The 19,770-nt window shown below is 33.7% G+C and overlaps 3 protein-coding genes and 1 pseudogene across 3 annotated transcripts; 2 read left to right on the top strand and 2 right to left on the bottom strand.

The window, feature by feature from the left end:
* Positions 1 to 333: 333 nt before the first annotated feature.
* LOC120120358 lies at positions 334 to 3,057 on the top strand (annotated as a pseudogene).
* A 1,290-nt stretch (positions 3,058 to 4,347) lies between these two features.
* LOC120120366 lies at positions 4,348 to 4,839 on the bottom strand. The gene is made up of 2 exons (XM_039140031.1): positions 4,645 to 4,839; positions 4,348 to 4,560 (listed from the first exon to the last, which is right to left on the bottom strand). Exons 1-2 carry the CDS (start codon positions 4,837 to 4,839, stop codon positions 4,348 to 4,350), a joined length of 408 nt encoding a protein of 135 aa, XP_038995962.1.
* A 5,036-nt stretch (positions 4,840 to 9,875) lies between these two features.
* On the bottom strand, positions 9,876 to 13,663 carry LOC120122129 (calcium-dependent protein kinase 2-like). Its single transcript, XM_039141361.1, is given in 9 exon segments — positions 9,876 to 10,135; positions 10,213 to 10,312; positions 10,545 to 10,672; positions 10,794 to 10,961; positions 11,173 to 11,288; positions 11,426 to 11,578; positions 11,711 to 11,854; positions 12,716 to 13,069; positions 13,072 to 13,663. Coding segments are annotated over 9 exon segments (1,611 nt in total). The 5' UTR covers positions 13,448 to 13,663; the 3' UTR covers positions 9,876 to 10,063.
* Positions 13,664 to 18,077: 4,414 nt separating this feature from the next.
* LOC120120827 (NEP1-interacting protein-like 1) lies at positions 18,078 to 19,410 on the top strand. The gene is made up of 5 exons (XM_039140362.1): positions 18,078 to 18,329; positions 18,393 to 18,544; positions 18,622 to 18,705; positions 18,787 to 18,951; positions 19,024 to 19,410. The coding sequence occupies exons 1-5, from the start codon at positions 18,167 to 18,169 to the stop codon at positions 19,165 to 19,167; spliced, it is 708 nt and encodes a 235-aa protein (XP_038996293.1). The 5' UTR covers positions 18,078 to 18,166; the 3' UTR covers positions 19,168 to 19,410.
* Positions 19,411 to 19,770: the final 360 nt, after the last annotated feature.

Genomic DNA, 19,770 nt, shown 5'->3' on the forward strand with positions numbered 1-19,770 from the left:
TCCACCTTTCCTTCTTACCATTTCTTAACCAAAAAATTTACCTTCATAAAGTTACCGTGGTTTGAAGTATTTTTTTCTCCTTATTTTCCCTTTTCCTCTTCCTCCTTGTGAAGAAAAGGGAAGGGGAAAGAAAGGGAAAAAATAAACCCTTTATCAAACCCAGTAAAAAGGGTTTTTTTTTTAAAAAATTAAACCCATTTTATCTTTTATATATAAAATCAAAGGCATAAAATTACAACATCATCAAGCAAAACAGTATTTTTACGTGTAGGATAATTTAGAATATTGCATAATAAGGATTGAAAGAGTAAGAAGAGACCCCAAGAGAAGAAGATGATGATAGGAGGAACCAACGGTTACAACAATGACCATCCTGTCGGTGCACAAAACGACAGTTGCGGTGGGCCGAACAATGGTGGCGTGACGTTGAAAAAGGGACCGTGGACGGCGGCGGAGGATGCAATTTTGGCGGAGTACGTGAGGACTCATGGAGAAGGGAATTGGAATGCGGTGCAAGAATACGTGGTTGGCTCGATGTGGGAAGAGTTGTAGGCTGCGATGGGCTAACCATTTGAGGCCGAACTTGAAGAAAGGAGCTTTCGCCTGAAGAAGAAAGGATTATCGTTGAATTGCATGCTATGATGGGGAAAAATGGGCTCGTATGGCTACTCGGGTAATTTTTCTTCTTTTATGATTCTTCTTTACGTTTGATTTTGATTTTCTTGGAATTTGATTATTGTTTTTTTTTCTGCCATTGATGATCATGTAGCTTCCAGGTAGAACAGACAATGAAATCAAGAACTTTTGGAACACGAGAGTGAAAAGAAGGCAACGCCAAGGTCTTCCTCTTTACCCGCCTGAAATCCAAGCGTTATATTCTTCTCAACAGCGTTCGCAGCCGGTGGTAACATCTTCAACCACGTCGACAACCTCCTCTTTCTCGTTCCAAAATCCGATGACGAAGCCTCTTCAAGGCTCGATGTTACCGTCATCGGCCTCTCTTCCTAATCTCTTCAGCACCGCTTCATCGCAACCGCAATTTCTCATATACGATCATTCATCGACAACGCCTCCGCCTGTCCATAGTCCGAGTCCAGCCTCCACACCGCCGCCTCTTCCGAGCCCTTCCACGCCACCGCCTCTGCTTCTAAACTCTCCACGTCAATCTCTCCATGCCCCTTCATTTTCAACTTCTTTCACATCCAACACTTCCAATACTACTCCATCGTCTCTCGATTTTTACTTCCAAAGAAGTTCGCCTTCCCTGCAACAACCCCTACGTTACAAGCGATTTAAACACGACGGAGGCCATGAAAACAACACCACCGCTACCACCACCAACAACAATGGCGGGTCAAACTTCATGTTACCCTTTTCATCTTTGATGAAAACTGACCCCTTCAATCACAATTCATTGAACCCCCAACAATATTACTTGAATTCTTTTTCTCTAGATCAAACAGTACTTGATCTTGCTTCATCGTCGAGGATTCTTCAACCCCGTCTTGGTTCGACACAGTTTATGTCGACTCCGGATTTCGGTTATCCGTTCAAAAACGAGCTCTCTTCAAGCCAATTTTTCGCCCAAGATGGTAATAACTCGGACGTTACACTTGATCCTAAGGGGGATAACAACTATGGCAGCAATGATCACAACAGCGATCACCAAAGCTCGAGCTTGAATATCAACGGAAATGTGTTGTTGGAGGACATGTTGAAGGAGGCTCAGGCGTTGACGGACAACCATGAAATTATGGGGAGTCAGAGTTGTTTAGTTGGATCAAGTTCCAGCTCCGACTGTTTAGCCTCAGGTCAGTCTTTTCTTTCTCAATGCTTAAACTCTTTGCATGTATCCAATTTTGGTGGTCAGCCATACGTATGCTTACGTCCAAAAGTATCGTTTTCCGTTTCTATCAATATTTTGTTACCTAAATACTAATTTTAAATGATTTTAAAACAAAAAATAGTTGGGTGACCAAAAGTATCGTTTTCCGAAACATTATGAGGTGTCAAAATATAATATTAGGTATGATTTTAAAACAAAAAATAGTTGAGTGACCAAAATAGAACAAAAATGATAGTTGGGGTACTAAAGTGTAGTTTGCACAATTATCAAAACCGAAGGTAATGACAATATTCCTGAATTTTTCTGTAAGAAAAAATGAGATGTCAATTACCACAAGTCAAAAACATATCTAGAAATGGAAACGAATCGAGTACTAGGAGCATTTTCCTGAAGCATTTAGTTAATTACTGCCGATGGTGATGATAATCATCATCATCATTAGTTTAGCCTTTAATTCAAGGCATACTCTATGCAAATGCATCACATTTTAGATCACTGAAACTTGCACGAAACTATGAAAATTTGGGTCCATTACTCCATTTTTAGGGTTTTGACTTAATTATCAAGTATTCTTCTTTGGAAATATATATATATATATATATATATATATATATATATATATATATATATATATATATATATATATATATAATTCGATATCTTTATATGATTAATATTTGAATGCAAATAACAAATACCCACTTCCTTTATTTCTTGCTTACTATTCCTCTTGTTCTTCTTTGAAACGAAATTTTTAGATCTGAATGCAAAAGAAGAAACAAAACAACAGATTATGAACACAACAAAACATGAGGATAACTCGAACGTAAACCAATCGTCCGTGGCGATGACAGCCCCCGAATGGTACATCGACAACGGCGAAGGCTCCAACGGGCAATCATCGGCTGTAACAGATGAGACTCTAGGGTTTGAATTCGAACTGCACGACCAGATAGCTCCGCTGTTGCACATCAACACTGCACCGGCCGGCCTCGGCCAATCTTCCAGCTCCCATTCTTTGGATCATAACTTTCCTGGAATTTGTTAGAAACTCATCATGTTGGACGCAATATTCTTGGGTTTTGCTTGTTGGTAGTTTTTTGTAGGCCTACATAATCCAATAAAAGAAGAACAACAACAACAACAAAAAACTCCATTTATCAATTTACGTAAATTTATATCTTATTGTAGTTAAATAAGTATCCGTTTGGATGATGGTGAAAGTTAATTTCTCTGAGATTAAAATAAAGACGGTGAAATTAATTATTGTAATAATGAGATAAATCTCAATTATAGGGTTTGTTGTTTGAATACAAACACAATCATAGTTATTAAATGAGAAAAATGATGATCAAAAGGAACGATGTAATAATGTATTGATAACATTTTATTTTTATATTTTCTCATAATATATATAATTTTTTATACATATTTCTTCAAATATTTATTTGGATCTTTTAATTAATCAATATTTATTTTATATTTATATGAATTTATTATTTTTTATATTGTATAAAAATTATATATTTTTGATCTATCTAAATAATTTAAATAAAAAATAAAATATATATTTAAAAAATTAAAAAAAAAATAATTTTTAATTTACTCCAATGAAGCCATTAGTAATTGTTCAAATTTTTAATCGATCCAAATTGAAGAAAAATAAATCAAAATATGATATTATTTTGGTCTAAAACAATGTCACATATGATAGAAGGTTTATTTAATTAAATTTTATTATATAACCCTCGTCACGTTATTTATAATCCTAACTAATAAAAATTTCCTATTTTATTTTTCTTTCTCCATGTCAGTTTTTTTCACAAGTGAATCTTCATCTTTTTCATGTAACCATTGGAAGTGGATGACTATTTGGAAGTTAATTATTATTTATTAGTGGATTAATGATTATAAAAATGTAATAAAAAGAGTTATACGATAATTTCTCCTAGTGATAATATGTAAGCATCGTCTAATTGTGGTTCATTTCTTTAAAGGTTTAAATTACTTGATGGCATCTTTTGCACTAGGTTTAGACTTTAAAAAAACGTGCTTTCAAACCTTTCGTTCAACTTCAATCACAACTATGACATATCTACGTTTAAACAAAAATGGATTGGTATATGAAGACGATTTTAATCTCAAATATCACGGTTGACATAAATTTGAATATACAATCAATATCAGATTCATGCTTTGACAATATACCTGTCGAGTTCATTGATGGTGTAGTTTTAGAAGTTTGGAATGAAAATGACAGAAAGCGGAAGAAACGAAACCTTAATTCATTGAATGGAGTTGCAGTGTTTTGTTTTTCTTACAGGGAAAGCCTAGAAATGACAAAGGAACATCATGAATTGCTCTAATGGTCCCAATTGTTGGTACTTCGCAAAGCCATGTCCTAGCTTTGTCTGATATTACACACATTACGACACTGTTTTGAACTGATTGAGAAGGCGGTTGTTCCGGCGAATGCAACTATGGAAACACATGGATGGACATTATTCAAGGAAACCTGTTTTTGTTAAGACAGCATTTCTCATTTTCCTCAAATCCCTCCCTTTGAGTTTTCTACCAACACCTTCCAACACTGAGAAGGATGGAATCTGGCTCCTTGCAAGCCTCCTTGCAATAATTTCATGTGGTGGGAGCTTGGTCTTATATTCTTCATCATCATCATCATGCCATGAACCATTCCTCATCTTTGTAGAGACCTTTGACCAATCAGGGATGTTTACAGGGGCCGATTACTGCTTAACATCATCATGAGTAGTGGAAGTAGAACAACAGCTGCCGACATGGCTGATTGCAGACAAAGATCTTGCGATCATTCTTGCAGCACTTGGGAGATGTCTTGTAACAGCAATGTTGGAAGTTGAATCTTTACTTTCCCTGAGAGCTTCCCCTACATCTTCTTCCTGAAAATCCCCATCTCTCAAGGATCTCCATGGTGCACCACTGCTTTTCTTGGAATAACTATACCTATCTTCCATTGCCAGATTTCTAAAAAAAAAAAAAAGAGCATCATGTACTTCACTTAAACAACCAGAAGATAAAAAATCCTCAAAAAAAATCCAGAAGATAAAAAATCCTCAAAAAAACAACAACCAGAATTTCCCCAAATTCCATAAATTTAGCAGAAATAGGTAAAGAAGCTTACCTATAGAAAAATGGAAACAAAGAGCTTGAGAGATGGCAGGGTTTGGTTTGGCAAAGGGAGTGAAATAGGTTAAAACGGGAAGCTAAAAGGCAGTAAAAAAAACAAAGAGCTAGTGAAAAAGACGTTATTTTGGTCTTTACAAATGTATTTCCTTCTCTGTGGCTACTTCATACACACTTTGACGGAGGAAATTAAAGATCAGAAAAACAAAACAGACTTTCATGGCCAGATTCCATCCATCCATCCATATATAAGTTATTTATATCATACACCCTTAAATTAAGACTTTCATTTTAAATGAATCATTTAATTTTAAACATTTTAATTTCACTCTCAAACTTTGACTTTCATTTTAAATTAGTCCCTAAACTTTTGAACATTTCAATTCCATTCTCTAACTATCAATATTTGCTAATCATGTCCACAGATAAAAGGTTCTTTGATTTTTATTTTTGTTCTCTCAATTTGTTTATAATTCTTTTTACGTGTCACGATCGGGAGAGAAGAGAGAAGAAGTGAAGGAGACAAAGAGGAAATTGGGAGAAATGGAAATCAAGGGTTAGAGATTGATAGTGAATTGGGGATGAGTTACCTGATTAATGACCACGTGAGGAGTACGAGGAGCGAATTATCCATCAGGAGAGATGAGTCCACGAGCAAGTAGTCAGCCCAGTTAGTGGCCCAATATCTGAATAAATAACAAGACGGTTATTCAAGAATCTACAGCTGGCATTTAGTTAGATTTGTTGGTACCTTGTAAACAAATAAAACGGAGTACTGTGTAAAGAACAATCAAGCATATTTTGAATGAAATCCTATTTATGTATCTCTATTCTACTATTTTCTCTACGTTTTCTTCTTCTCTAATTCCCTAAACTATCTCAATTCATCACAAATTGGTATCGAGAGCCTCGATTTCTGGCAAGTTGGTGGCATGCCCAAGAAAAATCAGAACATGGCAGAAGACTTAGCTGGGTTACAGAAACAGATGGAAGAATTGACAACATTGGTGAAACAAGGAAATGATGAGTTTAATCCTCCTAAAAAGTGGGAGACTCAAGACAACAGGATTTCTGCATTGGAATCTAGGATAGCTACGAATCACGGATATGTTGAGGAAATCTTGAAGATTCTGACTGGTAGGAAGGAGGACCAAAACCAATCTGCTGAGGATCAGGTACAGACCCCTGATTCATCTGATATGAGTAACAAACAACCTGTTAAGGTGACAGTAATTAATGATAAGACTCGATTTACTTATAAACCGGATGAACCTGGTATTCTTAAGTCTAAACCAAATGATTTGCCTGTTCATCTATCTAACTTCAAAAATGATAACCAAATAGGGGAGAACAGTGCTGCTAGAAATCAGTTAATGACTTTAGAAGTGGATAAAAGAGGTACAGGGGGTTCTAGTATGTCAGGGATTATGATACATAGACCAAAAATTGAGCTACCTTTTTTTGAGGGAAGTAATCCAAGAGGTTGGCTACATAAATGTCTAAAATATTTTTCATTATGTAGCATTGCTGATGAGCAAAGAGTGGAAGTAGCTACAATGTATTTAACTGGTAAAGCATAGATTTGGTTTGATGGTTATATTATGCAAAAACATCATGTGACATAGCATGAGTTTGAGGCAGATTTATGTAATAGGTTATGTGATAAAGCCTTTGTTGATATAGTGGAGGAGTTTACAAAACTAGTCCAGAAAGGGTCTGTAGAGGAGTATCTAAACAGATTTAAAGAACTACAACCTCACATGCTTTTACAGAATCCTACTTTAGGTGAGGAATTTTTTGTCTCTTTGTTCATTAGTGGATTGAGGGATGACACTAAACATAGAGTCAAAGCTCTAGACCCTAAAACATTATATGAGGCAAGCAGGCAAGCCAAATTATATGAGCTATTTGTTGAATTTGAGAGCAAACGATTGAGACCTTTTGTTAAAAATCTAGTTTATTCTAACCCTCTACCTAGTTCTAAGCCTAACCAGCTGCCATTATCACAGAAGAATGCAACCAATAATCCAAAAAAACAGAACCTGATAGACTACAGAAGACAGAATAATTTATGCTTTAAATGTGGTGAAAAGTTTGTTCCAGGCCATCAGTGTAAGGTTAAACAGTTGAATATGATGATTGAGGATGACACTATTATACCTTCAGAAATTATATCTACTGATTTGGAACAGCAGAATCTACAGGAGAATGAGAGCCTAGAAATATCAATGAATGCTATCACTGGGTGTATTGGTCATAATACATTAAGGATTCAGGGTACTATCCAGGGAGACCATTGAATATTTGATTGACAGTTGTAGTACCCACAGTTTCCTAACACCTCAGTGGGCTGATGCTGGTATTTTAGTGAATACACCTTATCCTTTGGCTATTAAGTGGCTAATGGACATCAACTTTTTAGTTCAGCAAGGTGTAATAAGGTTGAATGACATATGCAAGGACATTCTTTTGTTCATGACTTTAGACTCCTAAAATTGGGTGGCAGTGATATGGTGTTGGGGGTGGATTGGATGAAGTTATTCGGTCCAATTTTGATGGACTTCAACAAATTAACTCTCAGTTTTGTCCACCAAGATGAAAACATTATTATACATGGTCAACAGCCCTCAAGTTGTTTGCAACAAATTTCAGGGGCTACCTTGTTAAAAATGACATCCTCTGATTCTGCTATTTTGGGCCATGTGGTATTGTTCTTTATGTCTGAAGATCCTAAGACTGTTTCTGTAGCTTTACAGCCTCTATTAGACAAATTTCAGTCTGTTTTTGCTGAACCTACAGGTCTACCACCTATAAGGAGTCATGATCATGCAATTCCTCTAAAGCCTGAGTCTGCTCCTATAAATTTAAGACCTTACAGATTTTCACATAATCAGAAAGAAGAAGTGGAAAAACAAATAGCTACCATGCTTTCCTCTTCTATTATTCAACCTAGCAAAAGTCATTTTGCTTCTTCTTGACTTCTTATAAAGAAGAATGATGGGACTTGGAGATTCTGTGTTGATTACAGAAAGTTAAATAGTATGATTGTGAAGGACAAGTTCCCTATTCCTATGGTGGAGGATCTCTTAGATGAATTACATGGAGCAGTTTACTTTTCAAAAATTGATCTCAGGTCTGGTTATTGGCAAATCAGAATTAAGGCTGAGGATATTTACAAGACAACATTCAGAACTCATCAGGGTCATTATGAATTCAAGGTAATGCCTTTTGAGCTTACTAATGCCCCTGCTACATTTCAAGCTCTAATGAATGACTTGTTTAATTCATTTCTTAGATAATTTGTCTTGGTGTTTTTTATGATATCCTAGTCTACAACATATCTATAAAAGATCATATTACTCATTTGGAACTGGTTTTGGAGATATTGCAAACTAACCAGTTATTTGCCAAGATGTCCAAATGTTTCTTTGGAGAGACTCAGGTTGAGTTTTTGAAGTTGGGGATTCTGTTTACATGAAGCTGCAACCTTATTGTCAGACGACACTAGCCATACGGAAGAATTTAAAATTAGCAGCAAAATACTATAGGCCATACAAAATCACAGAGAGAATCGGGGAAGTTGCTTATCGTTTGAGCTTACCTGAGACATCGAGGTTGCATCCTGTCTTTCATTTAAGCCTTTTAAAGAAACATGTTGGAGACTCTGTCGTTCCCTCTACGGATCCTCCTGTCATGGATATAGATGATCAGTTTCGAACAGAACCATACAAAGTTTTGGGAAGACGAATCATTAATCGCCAAAACAGACATGTCACTCAGTTGTTGGTGCGATTGACAAACCTGGACGAGACACACGATACTTGGGAAGATTATACTGTCCTTCGAGGCCAGTTTCCAGGCTTTGATCCTTGGGGACAAGGATCGTCTCCAGCGGCGGGTATTGTCACGATCAGGAGAGAAGAGAGAAGAAGCGAAGGAGACGAAAAGGAAATTGGGAGAAATGGAAATCAAAGGTTAGGAATTGAAAGTGAATTGGGGATGAGTTACCTGATTAATGACCACGTGAGGAGCACGAGGATCAAATTATCCATCAGGAGAGATTAGTCCACTAGCGAGCAGTCAACCCAATTGGTGGCCCAATATCTGAAGAAATAACAAGACGGTTATTCAAGAATCTACAACTGGCATTTAGTTAGATTTGTTGGTACCTTGTAAACAAATAAAACAGAGTATTGTGTAAAGAACAATCAAGCATATTTTGAATGAAATCCTATTTCTGTATCTCTATTCTACTATTTTCTCTACGTTTTCTTCTTCTCTAATTCCCTAAACTATCTCAATTCATCACACTACGTTTCAAAAATTAAATTATTTCATAAACAATAATTAATTTTATACCATGTCCCCAACATTAATTATCGTGTACATCATATCACATTATCATATAAAACACATTAGCGTTTATAATGATTTTATTAATAGGGGATGTGATAGCCATATACTGATAGTTTGATGATGAAAATAAAGTATTTAAAAGTTTAAAGATCAATCTAGAATGAGAGTCATAGTTGAAGGATGAAATTAAAATGTTTAAAAAAATTAGAAACTAATTTAAAATAAATGTCATAGGTATGTGATACAATTAACTTTATATATTTGTTTAGTCTTATCATTATATCTTCCATGATTGACATTCGTATATGAAATTATAAAATATTATACAGATTCATTGCTCGCAAACACAGACGACTACCGCCGCCATGAAAGCTTAAATTCCTGGCTCATCTTTGCAGCATTACTCCCGATTGATATCGACGAGGAATTGACAACCATATTGGAAGAATAATTATTTCATTATGAATTGAAACGAGAAAAATAACATCAGCAAACATCTAGCTTAGAACAATATCAGTTGTCAAATCTATCTATAGATCGAGCACAAGATTCGTCGAAAAATGTAAACGAACATCTATATGCAATATATTACACTCGAGAAGAAGAAAATAGCCGAAACCAAACAATTTTATGTGATGGAAACATCCAAAGGTATCTCTTAAACCAAATCGTTGCTGTTTTGTTGCGATTCCGGTAGATCTAAAAGGGTTGCCCATGTTGAGTTCCACTTCTCATCATGTCGCGGAACTCGTCGTAGTTGATTTTACCGTCCTGTAAAGGGGCTAGTGAGAACTAATGTACCGTGATGCATAACAAAATGAGCTTAGAAAGGTAGAAATGGAACTTACATTATCGGTGTCAACTTCAGATATGATTTCCTTGATTGTGTCATCGTCACCCATTCCATATTCTTTCATGGCAGCTTCTAGTTCATCTCTTGTGATGTACCTACAAATCGTTTCAAACTAGTTATCGATTTCTACCATATCTCATGTGTCGTCGATGTAGCGTGCCCCGATATGAAAAATTCAGAGCAACTGAATCCTATGCTTACTACTAGGACACGGATCTGAGTATTGGATATCAGTATGTGTCTCTAACACGGGAATGCACAAAATTTTCTAAGTCCATAAAAAGAAAGAAAGTACAAGGCAGTTTATATTAAGTACAGATATCTCACCCGCTGTTGTCCTTGTCAAAATGTTGAAAAGCTTTATACAAATGTTCATCTCTTTCGAGCCTATGTCTGTGCATCGTAGCAGTGATGAATTCGATGTAGTCTATAGAACCATTTCCATCCACATCAGCCTGCAACACAACCAAGGTTAAGTATTATGTTGCTCCGATATGAGAACTTAAACAATATTTAACATTCCATTACCCATTCTTATGCTAGAACATGAGTGTCATAGCTTAAATGGTATCTTACCGCTTCCATCAGTTGCTGAACTTCAGCCTCCGTGAGCTTTGATCCAAGCCGAGCCAATCCAGTCTTGAGTTCATCATAGGTGATTGTGCCACTGTTGTCGGTGTCAATGCTTGCAAACATTTGCTTCAGACCTTGGATTTCTTCTGTGGAGAGGTTTTCGGCAATGACCTATAAACCAGCAGGCTTATCATCAGATGGCAACTAAACTCAGATGTTAAAGTCAAATTGCACATTTTCAATGGAATAACTCGAGATTCCAATATTGACTTGCTAACTTGCTCTTGTATATGAAAACCATGCATATCTCAACTAACAAATCGCATGCCAACCTCTCTCTTACTACCAAAGAACAATACTGTATAAATAAATATAAACTTACCTTTAAGGCAAGTTGCTTTAGTTTGTTCATTCTTCTGAATTGCTTCATTCTAGAAAGAACCGCACTGTCTAGTGGCTTGTCCGATGCATTTCCACCTTCTCTTATCCACGGATGCTCTACATAAACCACAAAATTTCAATCTCTGGCTCAACCTTGGACATGAACTATGCTAAATTATAAGTTGGGGTTCATATATAGAGCATAATTTTGCATCGTTACAACAAAGATTAACTAAAAAAAACTTGTGAAATACCTAGTACTTGAGTAGATGTAATCCGCTTTTTTGGGTCCTGTGTTAACATTCTGCGGACTAGGTCCTTGGCACTGTCCGAAATAGATGGCCATGGTTGACTTACGAAGTCAATTTCTCCTTCCAAAATAGCATCAAATATTCCCTTCTCCGTTTCTAAAAGGGAAAAAAAATCATCAAAATTATGTACTTATACTCCAACTAGAAGTTTTTAAGGCAGTTTATAAAATGACAGATTAGCTTTCGGAAACTAATGATATTATTTTCTGCGAGTAACCTTTATTTTACCTGCCCAGAATGGAGGAACACCACTGAGTAAGATATACAATATAACTCCTGCACTCCAAATATCTATCTCCTTTCCATATCTACGCTTTAATACTTCAGGAGCAACATAGTAAGCACTCCCAACTATATCCCGATAAACCTTTCCTGCCAAAGGCATCAAGAACAACAAAAGTAAGATAACGTTAATATTACCACATGAACGCACCTGAAATTCGTTGTGTTTACTTTTTTTCTCTCATTGCATTAGAGAATTCACTTTCAAAACCTATTACTGCCAAGCATAATACATGTTATTGCGAATGAGGGTATAAATTAGATATAAGATAAATGCTGTGCAAAGGTCAAAATCCACTTTCATTTAAAGGAAACTTATTCAATGGTATGAAGATCACAGCATAAACATAAGAGGAAACCACGGCGAAAATGCAGGAAGCACGGTTTCAGTTAATGTCCATTTGCGGTTTTTATGTAGTAACAAATGAAGCTCCAAGGAGCAGAGGTTGGAGTTTCAAAATGCTTAGTCGAAATGTCATATATATATATAACTAAAATAATTAGCGAATAAACATGAAGACAATTAATTAAAACAGAGATGGTTAAAACAAAATGGGGAACCTCACCTGCCACCTTAATTAGCAGCAAGTGACATCTTAGCAATAACATTTTTTAATTGAGTTTATTAGCTTAATTGACTCATTCTTCTTTCAATAGTCATATACTATTTAGGGGTCAAGGGAAAAACTTAAGAATCTTATATATTTTTCACATGAAACGTGTTTATGGACCGTTAGCCTAAAAAGGTAGAGCAATTACTAGTATGTTTAAGGGCACCAAACTAAGCAAAACACAAAACACCAAGACGATATCAAATATGACACTATCATTCTAACATGATCAAATATGTTGTCTGGTCAGCTCTGACTATGGAGAATTGCTAGAAAAAGAAACAGTAGTTATGCCAGAATAAAGTTCCACAAGCTATAAAAAATATTGACAAGAATTTACCCTCTTCAATGAACACCGACAACCCGAAATCGGTGGCCTTCAAAAGAGCATTCTCGGCCTTGCTAGACAACAAGAAGTTCTCAGGCTTAAGATCCCTATGCATCACACCCATAAAATGACAAGCATGGACAACATTAACAATTGCCCTACATATAGAAGCCGCTTCCCTTTCACTATAGTGTCCCTTAGCAATAATTCTATCAAACAACTCACCACCAGCACACAATTCCATCACAAGGTGAACAGATAGCTTATCCTCATAAGCACCTTTGAACTCCACAATATTCGGCTGTCCACTCAAATGCTGCATAATCTGTATCTCCCTTTTCATGTCTTCCTTATCGTTTTTGTCACTAATTTCCTCTTGGATATAGTCTTGCAAGCATATTGTTTCCCAGTTGAAATCTCGGTACAAAGATAAGTTACACCAAACTGACCTTTCCCCAGTTCTTTACCAATCGTGTAGTGCATCCTTATGTCTTCATACGGTTTGCCTAGAATCGTGTCGACTCCCGGGGCAGGCTTGGGGCTTGGTGCCGGAGCAGGCGGCTTCCATGATGTTTGAGTCCCTGGCTTTTGCGGGATGTGGTAGACTTGCGGTTGAACCGGTGCTGGCCTAATAGGTTCCTGGTGTCTCTGTTGATGAACAGCTGCTGCTGCTGTTGTTTCTAATGATCTATGAGCATTGTGTTGGGGCATTGGATCTTTGTTTTTTGTCAGGCAACAACCCATATCTGAAACTGTCAAAATTAACCAAGATTGAAAACCCAGATGAAGAAACTGGATCAGAATTCAGTTGATTTACTTGGAATGAAAAACAAAAAAAGACCCAGATTCAAAAGTAAATAAAGAAATGAAAAAGGTAATTGTTTTTCACAGTTATGAAGAATAAAAGCCAATAATGAACAAGATGGGACCAAGAATATTCCAACGCGTGTGATGAAAAAGAACCCCAGTTTAGCCTTGTGATCATAAAGGTATGATTTTTGAAGGGTAGAGAAAAATAATGAAATGAAATCAAAGTTTCTGGCTTTAACAAGATGGGTAGGCGATGACTGTTTTCGACAAAAGGAAAGAAAAGGGAGGCTTGGCTTTCCTTGCTAGCAGGTTTGGTCAACCGTTGAGTTCTGTCGGACACGCTGAATTACGCGTAACTTGTGCACTTTTGCTTTATACGTAAATTACACCATTACGTCATCGAATTTTTGTGTATTTTTATCTAATAAGGTAAATTCTACTATTAATCATTAACTTTTTATTTTTTATTTCAATTATAGTATTAAATTTTTGTACATCTTCTTGAAGGCTTGATCATTAAATTTTTCTCAAATTTTCACTAAACAAGTTATAAAATATTTCCAATCTAAAGAAGAGGATAGTGTTCATTTTTTTAAGTGGAAATATTTGAATATATAAGTGATGATATGATATATTTTATTTTATATATATTTTAAAAAAAAATAATGACTTTATAATAAATATGAAAATCATAATATTTTTTTCAGATTTTTACTAAATAAAATTTTAAATATTTATTTATCGCATTAACCTATAATGAATATATAATTTACATTTATATACTCAAATTTGTTATTCAATTTCGTTTCATTTATATGTATCACTTATTTGAATATATTGTTAGATCAATATATGATTTACATGTTTAATTATCATTTGATTTTTATTTTTGAAAATTAAATTGTTATATTAGTAACTTTAAATATCAAAAGATGATATTTACGTAATATTTATGAGTTAATTTAATTTAATTTAATTTAATTGACATTGTTGTTGGTACAATACATAATAAAATGTAAGATCAAACATGTTTAAACGTTGGATACTATTTAATTTATGAGTAAGAAAATTTTAAATAACATATAGATATTATATAAAATATTTAAAATTTTAATTTATGAGTAAGAAAAATATTTTGAGATACTATGAACACCAAGTTGCGATAATTTCATTAGATGGTCCCCTAATTATAAGACGCTACTTTGTTGAGTCATCCAACTATTAAAAATTATAAAATGATCCTCTAACTATATGATGATGCTTTTTTGAGTTCCCTAACTATTAAAAGTTATAAAATGGTTACCTAACTATTTATATGTTCCAAACTCGTCATTTTCTGTTAAAAAAATGATGATCGTTTGAGCTAGACGTTAATATGTTGATTGTAATACGATAAAGTCTAATCACATAATCGTTTGAGTTGTATTTTGTGGATTGACTCTCCGTTTACATTATATCATCGAGTCAGTGCTTGAAAGCAACAACTATGTCAATAAACATCACTAAAATATGATTTTATCATATCTCAGTCAACATGTTAACGTCCAGCTCAAACGGTCATCAATCTTATAACGAAAAAGAACGAGTTTAGAACATATGAATAGTCAAGTTATCGTTTTGTAACTTTCAAATGTTGAAAACTCAACAAAATAACATCATATAATTGGATCATTTTGTAACTCTTAATAATTATAATTCAGGAGATTCAATAAAGTAGTGTGTTATAGTCAAAAGACCATTTATATAGTTTACCATTGATTTATCGATGGTTGAATTATTATTTTTTTAAAATGTTTAAATTCATGTAGTAGAAAATGATATATAAGTATCAAAGGGGGAGAAATCAATGAGGTAGACCTTTCATGACAATAAGAGTTGGTTAAATTCAATTAATGTCCATTTAAATTTCGCCACCTGCCTTTATCCATAGTACTCCCCTAAACCCTACCACATGGGTCCTTTTGGACTTTTTGGTGTCACTCCACACACAATTATATGATATAAATAAGGGTAAACTACACATTTAGTATTTAAACTTTCATTTTTATTTTGTTTTGTTCATTTAATTATTTCTTTTTTAAAAATCATACCTAACTTTAGTTTTTGTTTATTTTGGTTATCTATCATTAAAAAACTAACGTTAATGTGTCACCATAAGATAATATCACATCATTATTGAAAAAAATAAAAAATGTTATGTCAGCAATTACTTTTTAATGTCGGGTGATCAAAATGAAACCAAAATGTAATGTTATATATGATTTTTTAAAAATTGTTGGATAACTAAAACGGAACAAAAGTGATAGTTGTGACATTAAACATGTAATTTACCCTACAAATAAAATATAAAAATATTTATATAAATATATGATTGTGTTAAATTTATAACAATGTCAAAATCTTACTTTTAACCAATACTTAGCGTTACACGTTTCATGTGGATTTTGAAATTTGTTTACTTCCAAATAAGTTTATGGATTTTGAAATTTTATTAATTCATTATTTTAATTAATGTTAACACTTACATTTTGTTTAAATTAAGTGGTGACATATGTTATATTATAAAATTATCATGTGATGTTTTCATATATTTATTAAAGTTTTTCAATTTTTTAAATATTAATAATTTTGAGTTTTTTCTTTAAATAAGTATATATTTCTTGTGGCAGAATCATAATTTGTTACGTAATAATAGTATCCTAAAATTTTATTTTAAAACTTAATGATTAAAATTAATAAAACAATTTAACTGATTCAATTTCTCGATTCGATAACTTAATTAATTTAAGTTCTTAATTTGATAATTTAGTTGCGTGCAAAAATCATAGATTTAATTAATTTTCTAAAAATGAATTTAAGAAAATTTATATAATTTTTAAAATTTTAATAATATACTCATTTTAAATACAATAATAATATTTCATAATCAAGCTTAGCTGCTAATGGGTACCCATTGTTTTTTAAGGATAAACTACATTCAAGGTCATTTAATTATGAGCTTAAGCACGAAATAAGTGATATTGATGATAAAAAAAATTACTGTTATTTATTGAGGTCCCGAGTTTAAGCACTAGGAATGCCAGGAGTATAAGCGTTCAATGTCGAATGGTATTGTACTTAACTCAGATTAATAAAAAAATATGAGTTTAATAATAATCAGATAATTTTTTATTAAAAAATTTAAACATGTAATTCAATTAAAATATTATCACAAATATTCACTCAATTAAAATACTAGTACAAAAATGTCAATAGATATTAAGATAGAATAGTAATGTTACCTGATATAATAATAATTTTAGTCCTTACATTTTATTAACTTGGTAATAATCCAAAACAATTCAATGTTCAACCCTCCATATTTAAAAATCTAATCATTTTAGTCTTTGTTATTCTCTTAAATTATTTATTATTCTCTCGTAAAAATTATATTACTTTATTGTTATTTTTCTATTATAATAACAATTTAACAATAACTTATTACTACTTTATGGTATAATATATTTATCCAACTAATGCTTTGATTTTATGATCTCACTTGCTAAATTTATTGAATTGTTTTGAATTAGGACAAAATTGATAGAATTTATAAATTTTGATGGCTAAAAAAATGACGTAGTGTCGGGTCACCCTTAGTTCAGGGTGGGCATGTGCCTATCCTAAAGTCTGATTTTTCTTATGTTCGTTACTCATTTTATTATTTGTGTCTATCCTAAAATTTTATGTGTTACCCATATGAAAATTTTGTATTATTAATGTATATATGCTCACTATCAAAATTATTTATGAATCTGCCACTGACGTCCATTTTAATTTTAATGATCAAATGATATGTAATGAAGCTTAATACATGGGTCAATGTATTATTAAGTTTACCCTTGTTTTTAAGGTAAATTGATGGGTCAATGTAGCACTTTAATACATGGAAAATATCTTCTGACTTTTAATATATATTGAAAATTTGGGTATGGTTGGCCAACCAATGTCACTCAATTCCACTTTAATGATAAGTTGCTGGGGGTTCTTCACTTCTTTCTCTAATGTGCAATTGTATTTAAAAATTTTAAATTTTATTTCATATAAAAAATTAAATACAAATGAAATCGTGGGTTTATGTTTTCTTGGACATAGTTTTCAAAATGATGGGACGTGGTTTATTGTCCTTAAACTAAATCTTGTCCTAATTGAAAGCAACTTCACTACTTTAGACATCGAAGGCCAAAGTGTAGCTTTCTAATTCGTCTTCATCAAATCATGCAAATCGATAGAAACACTTGTGAATTCCACAAAACCAATTTGATTTTGAACACACACCTCCTCTAATGCAATCACTGTTTTTTGTTTTAATGGCGTCTGAGCTTCTAATTTCTTATTACGTTTACAAGAGTTTTACGATACGTAATGAAGCTTAAAAGTCGAATTAATTATGAACACAATTCCGGTTCTTATCGTCATTACAAAACTGATTTAGCTTCGTGTTTTATGAGAATCTAAAATGGGTTGATGATTCATAAATGCTTTGTATTTACACCACAAAACTTCCCCACCCTCTCGCCCGTTAAAAACCCACTTCTTCCACATGCAACATTCAATGCAGCCTTTTACATTTCACACTATTTACTTGTTTTGTCCCTCTTTAAGATATTTCTCGCGATGTTGAAGGACTGGGTTCCAGGAATATCAGAGGTACCATTTAGATGTGTTGAAGCTGTTTCTTTCTGGGTTTTTGCTGAAATGAGAGACCTTGGAGTTGGCTTCTTGTTTAAGCTGCTGAGCAGATCGATCTTTGCCATTTTCATCTGCATTTTTGCTTTAGGTATGTGCTTTCTTGTCCATCAAGCTTGGCTTTTGCTGCAGACTTTTTACTCTGATTTTGTAGGAGGGGCGATAGTGGGAACTATCGTCGGAGCAATGAAAGGGCAGACGACGGAAACTGGGTTTTGCCGGGGAGCTGGAATCGGAGTCGTCACTGGAGCAATCACATCCGTTCAATTGCTGGAATCATTGGCTGATGGGGAGTCATTGTCTAAGGTCACTAGTAGCATTAATTTCATCCTCACTACAGTAGAAACTTTTGCTATTTTATCTAACCCTTTCTATTACTATAGGTAGCATTATTGGTTAGCTTAGTAAATGGGAAGGTTTTCATTGAATGGGTGAGTCCAGCAGTGCTGAAAGCATATCAATGGCAGGTAAAGCAAATTTCTCAGTAACCAAACACTATTATCGATTACGCTTTAGGCAATGTTGAAGCTGATGAAAAAAATTTACAGATGAATTCACTCGAAACGACGTACAGAGAAATCTCGGACATATACGATGTTAATGGAGGAAAGGGTTTATCTAAAAGTTGCATTCAAAAGCTTCCGATGCATGAATTTCGATCTACTGAGATGATCAAATCAAGGGAAGAATCTTCTTGTTCGATTTGTATACAGGTAAGGTTTCGAGAAGAACGAAATCGATACATCCGGGATTCAAATCTCAATATCTATAATTATTTTTTATAGGGACTAAAAGAGGGACAAATGACAAGAAATCTTCCGAGATGTGGGCACAAGTTTCACATGAAGTGCATAGATGAATGGCTAAGCAGGCAAGGGACTTGTCCCATGTGTAGAGAGCATGTTCTCAGGGTTGATGATGAGTTGTAAATCTTGGAATTTCGATTCACCAGAAAAGTGAGGGTTTTCCTTTTTAGTTGTGAGTTGTGCCAATCTACCCTGAGAGAGAGAGAGAGATAGAGAGAGGGGGGGGGGGAGGTTAATGATGGATTATGACGCAAAAATATGAAAGAGAGAAAATTATGTTGTATATATAGAGTTATAGACCATTGGGAGGCTTTGTACCAACTTTTTGTTATTTCAAATCTCATAAAATAAGTTATTAATATGTTATTGGGACTTGAGTAGAAGTATTATATATTTGTATATTTATTTATTTTAAGATTTTTCTATATAAAAAATGTAAATACAAAAAAAAAATTAGTGTAATATTATTCACCACTTAACTATGAGATGTTTCAACTTTATTAATGATTATTGTTTTATTTTGAGATAAAAAGTCTCTCTATGGATGAGGATAGTTAGTCAACTAACGATTAACGTTATAAAATAAGAACTTTTGGCCTTAATATAACATATCTATGGTTAAAATACTAAAAAGAGAGAGAGATTAAATTGACTATTTAATCATACATTAAGGATCTTTCTACCTTAACATAAAACGTTAGACTAAAATTTTTAAAAAGATATAAG

The sequence above is a fragment of the Hibiscus syriacus genome, unplaced genomic scaffold, assembly GCF_006381635.1.
Source record: "Hibiscus syriacus cultivar Baekdansim isolate YM2019G1 unplaced genomic scaffold, ASM638163v2 tig00001120_pilon, whole genome shotgun sequence".
Classification (NCBI taxonomy): Eukaryota; Viridiplantae; Streptophyta; class Magnoliopsida; order Malvales; family Malvaceae; genus Hibiscus; species Hibiscus syriacus.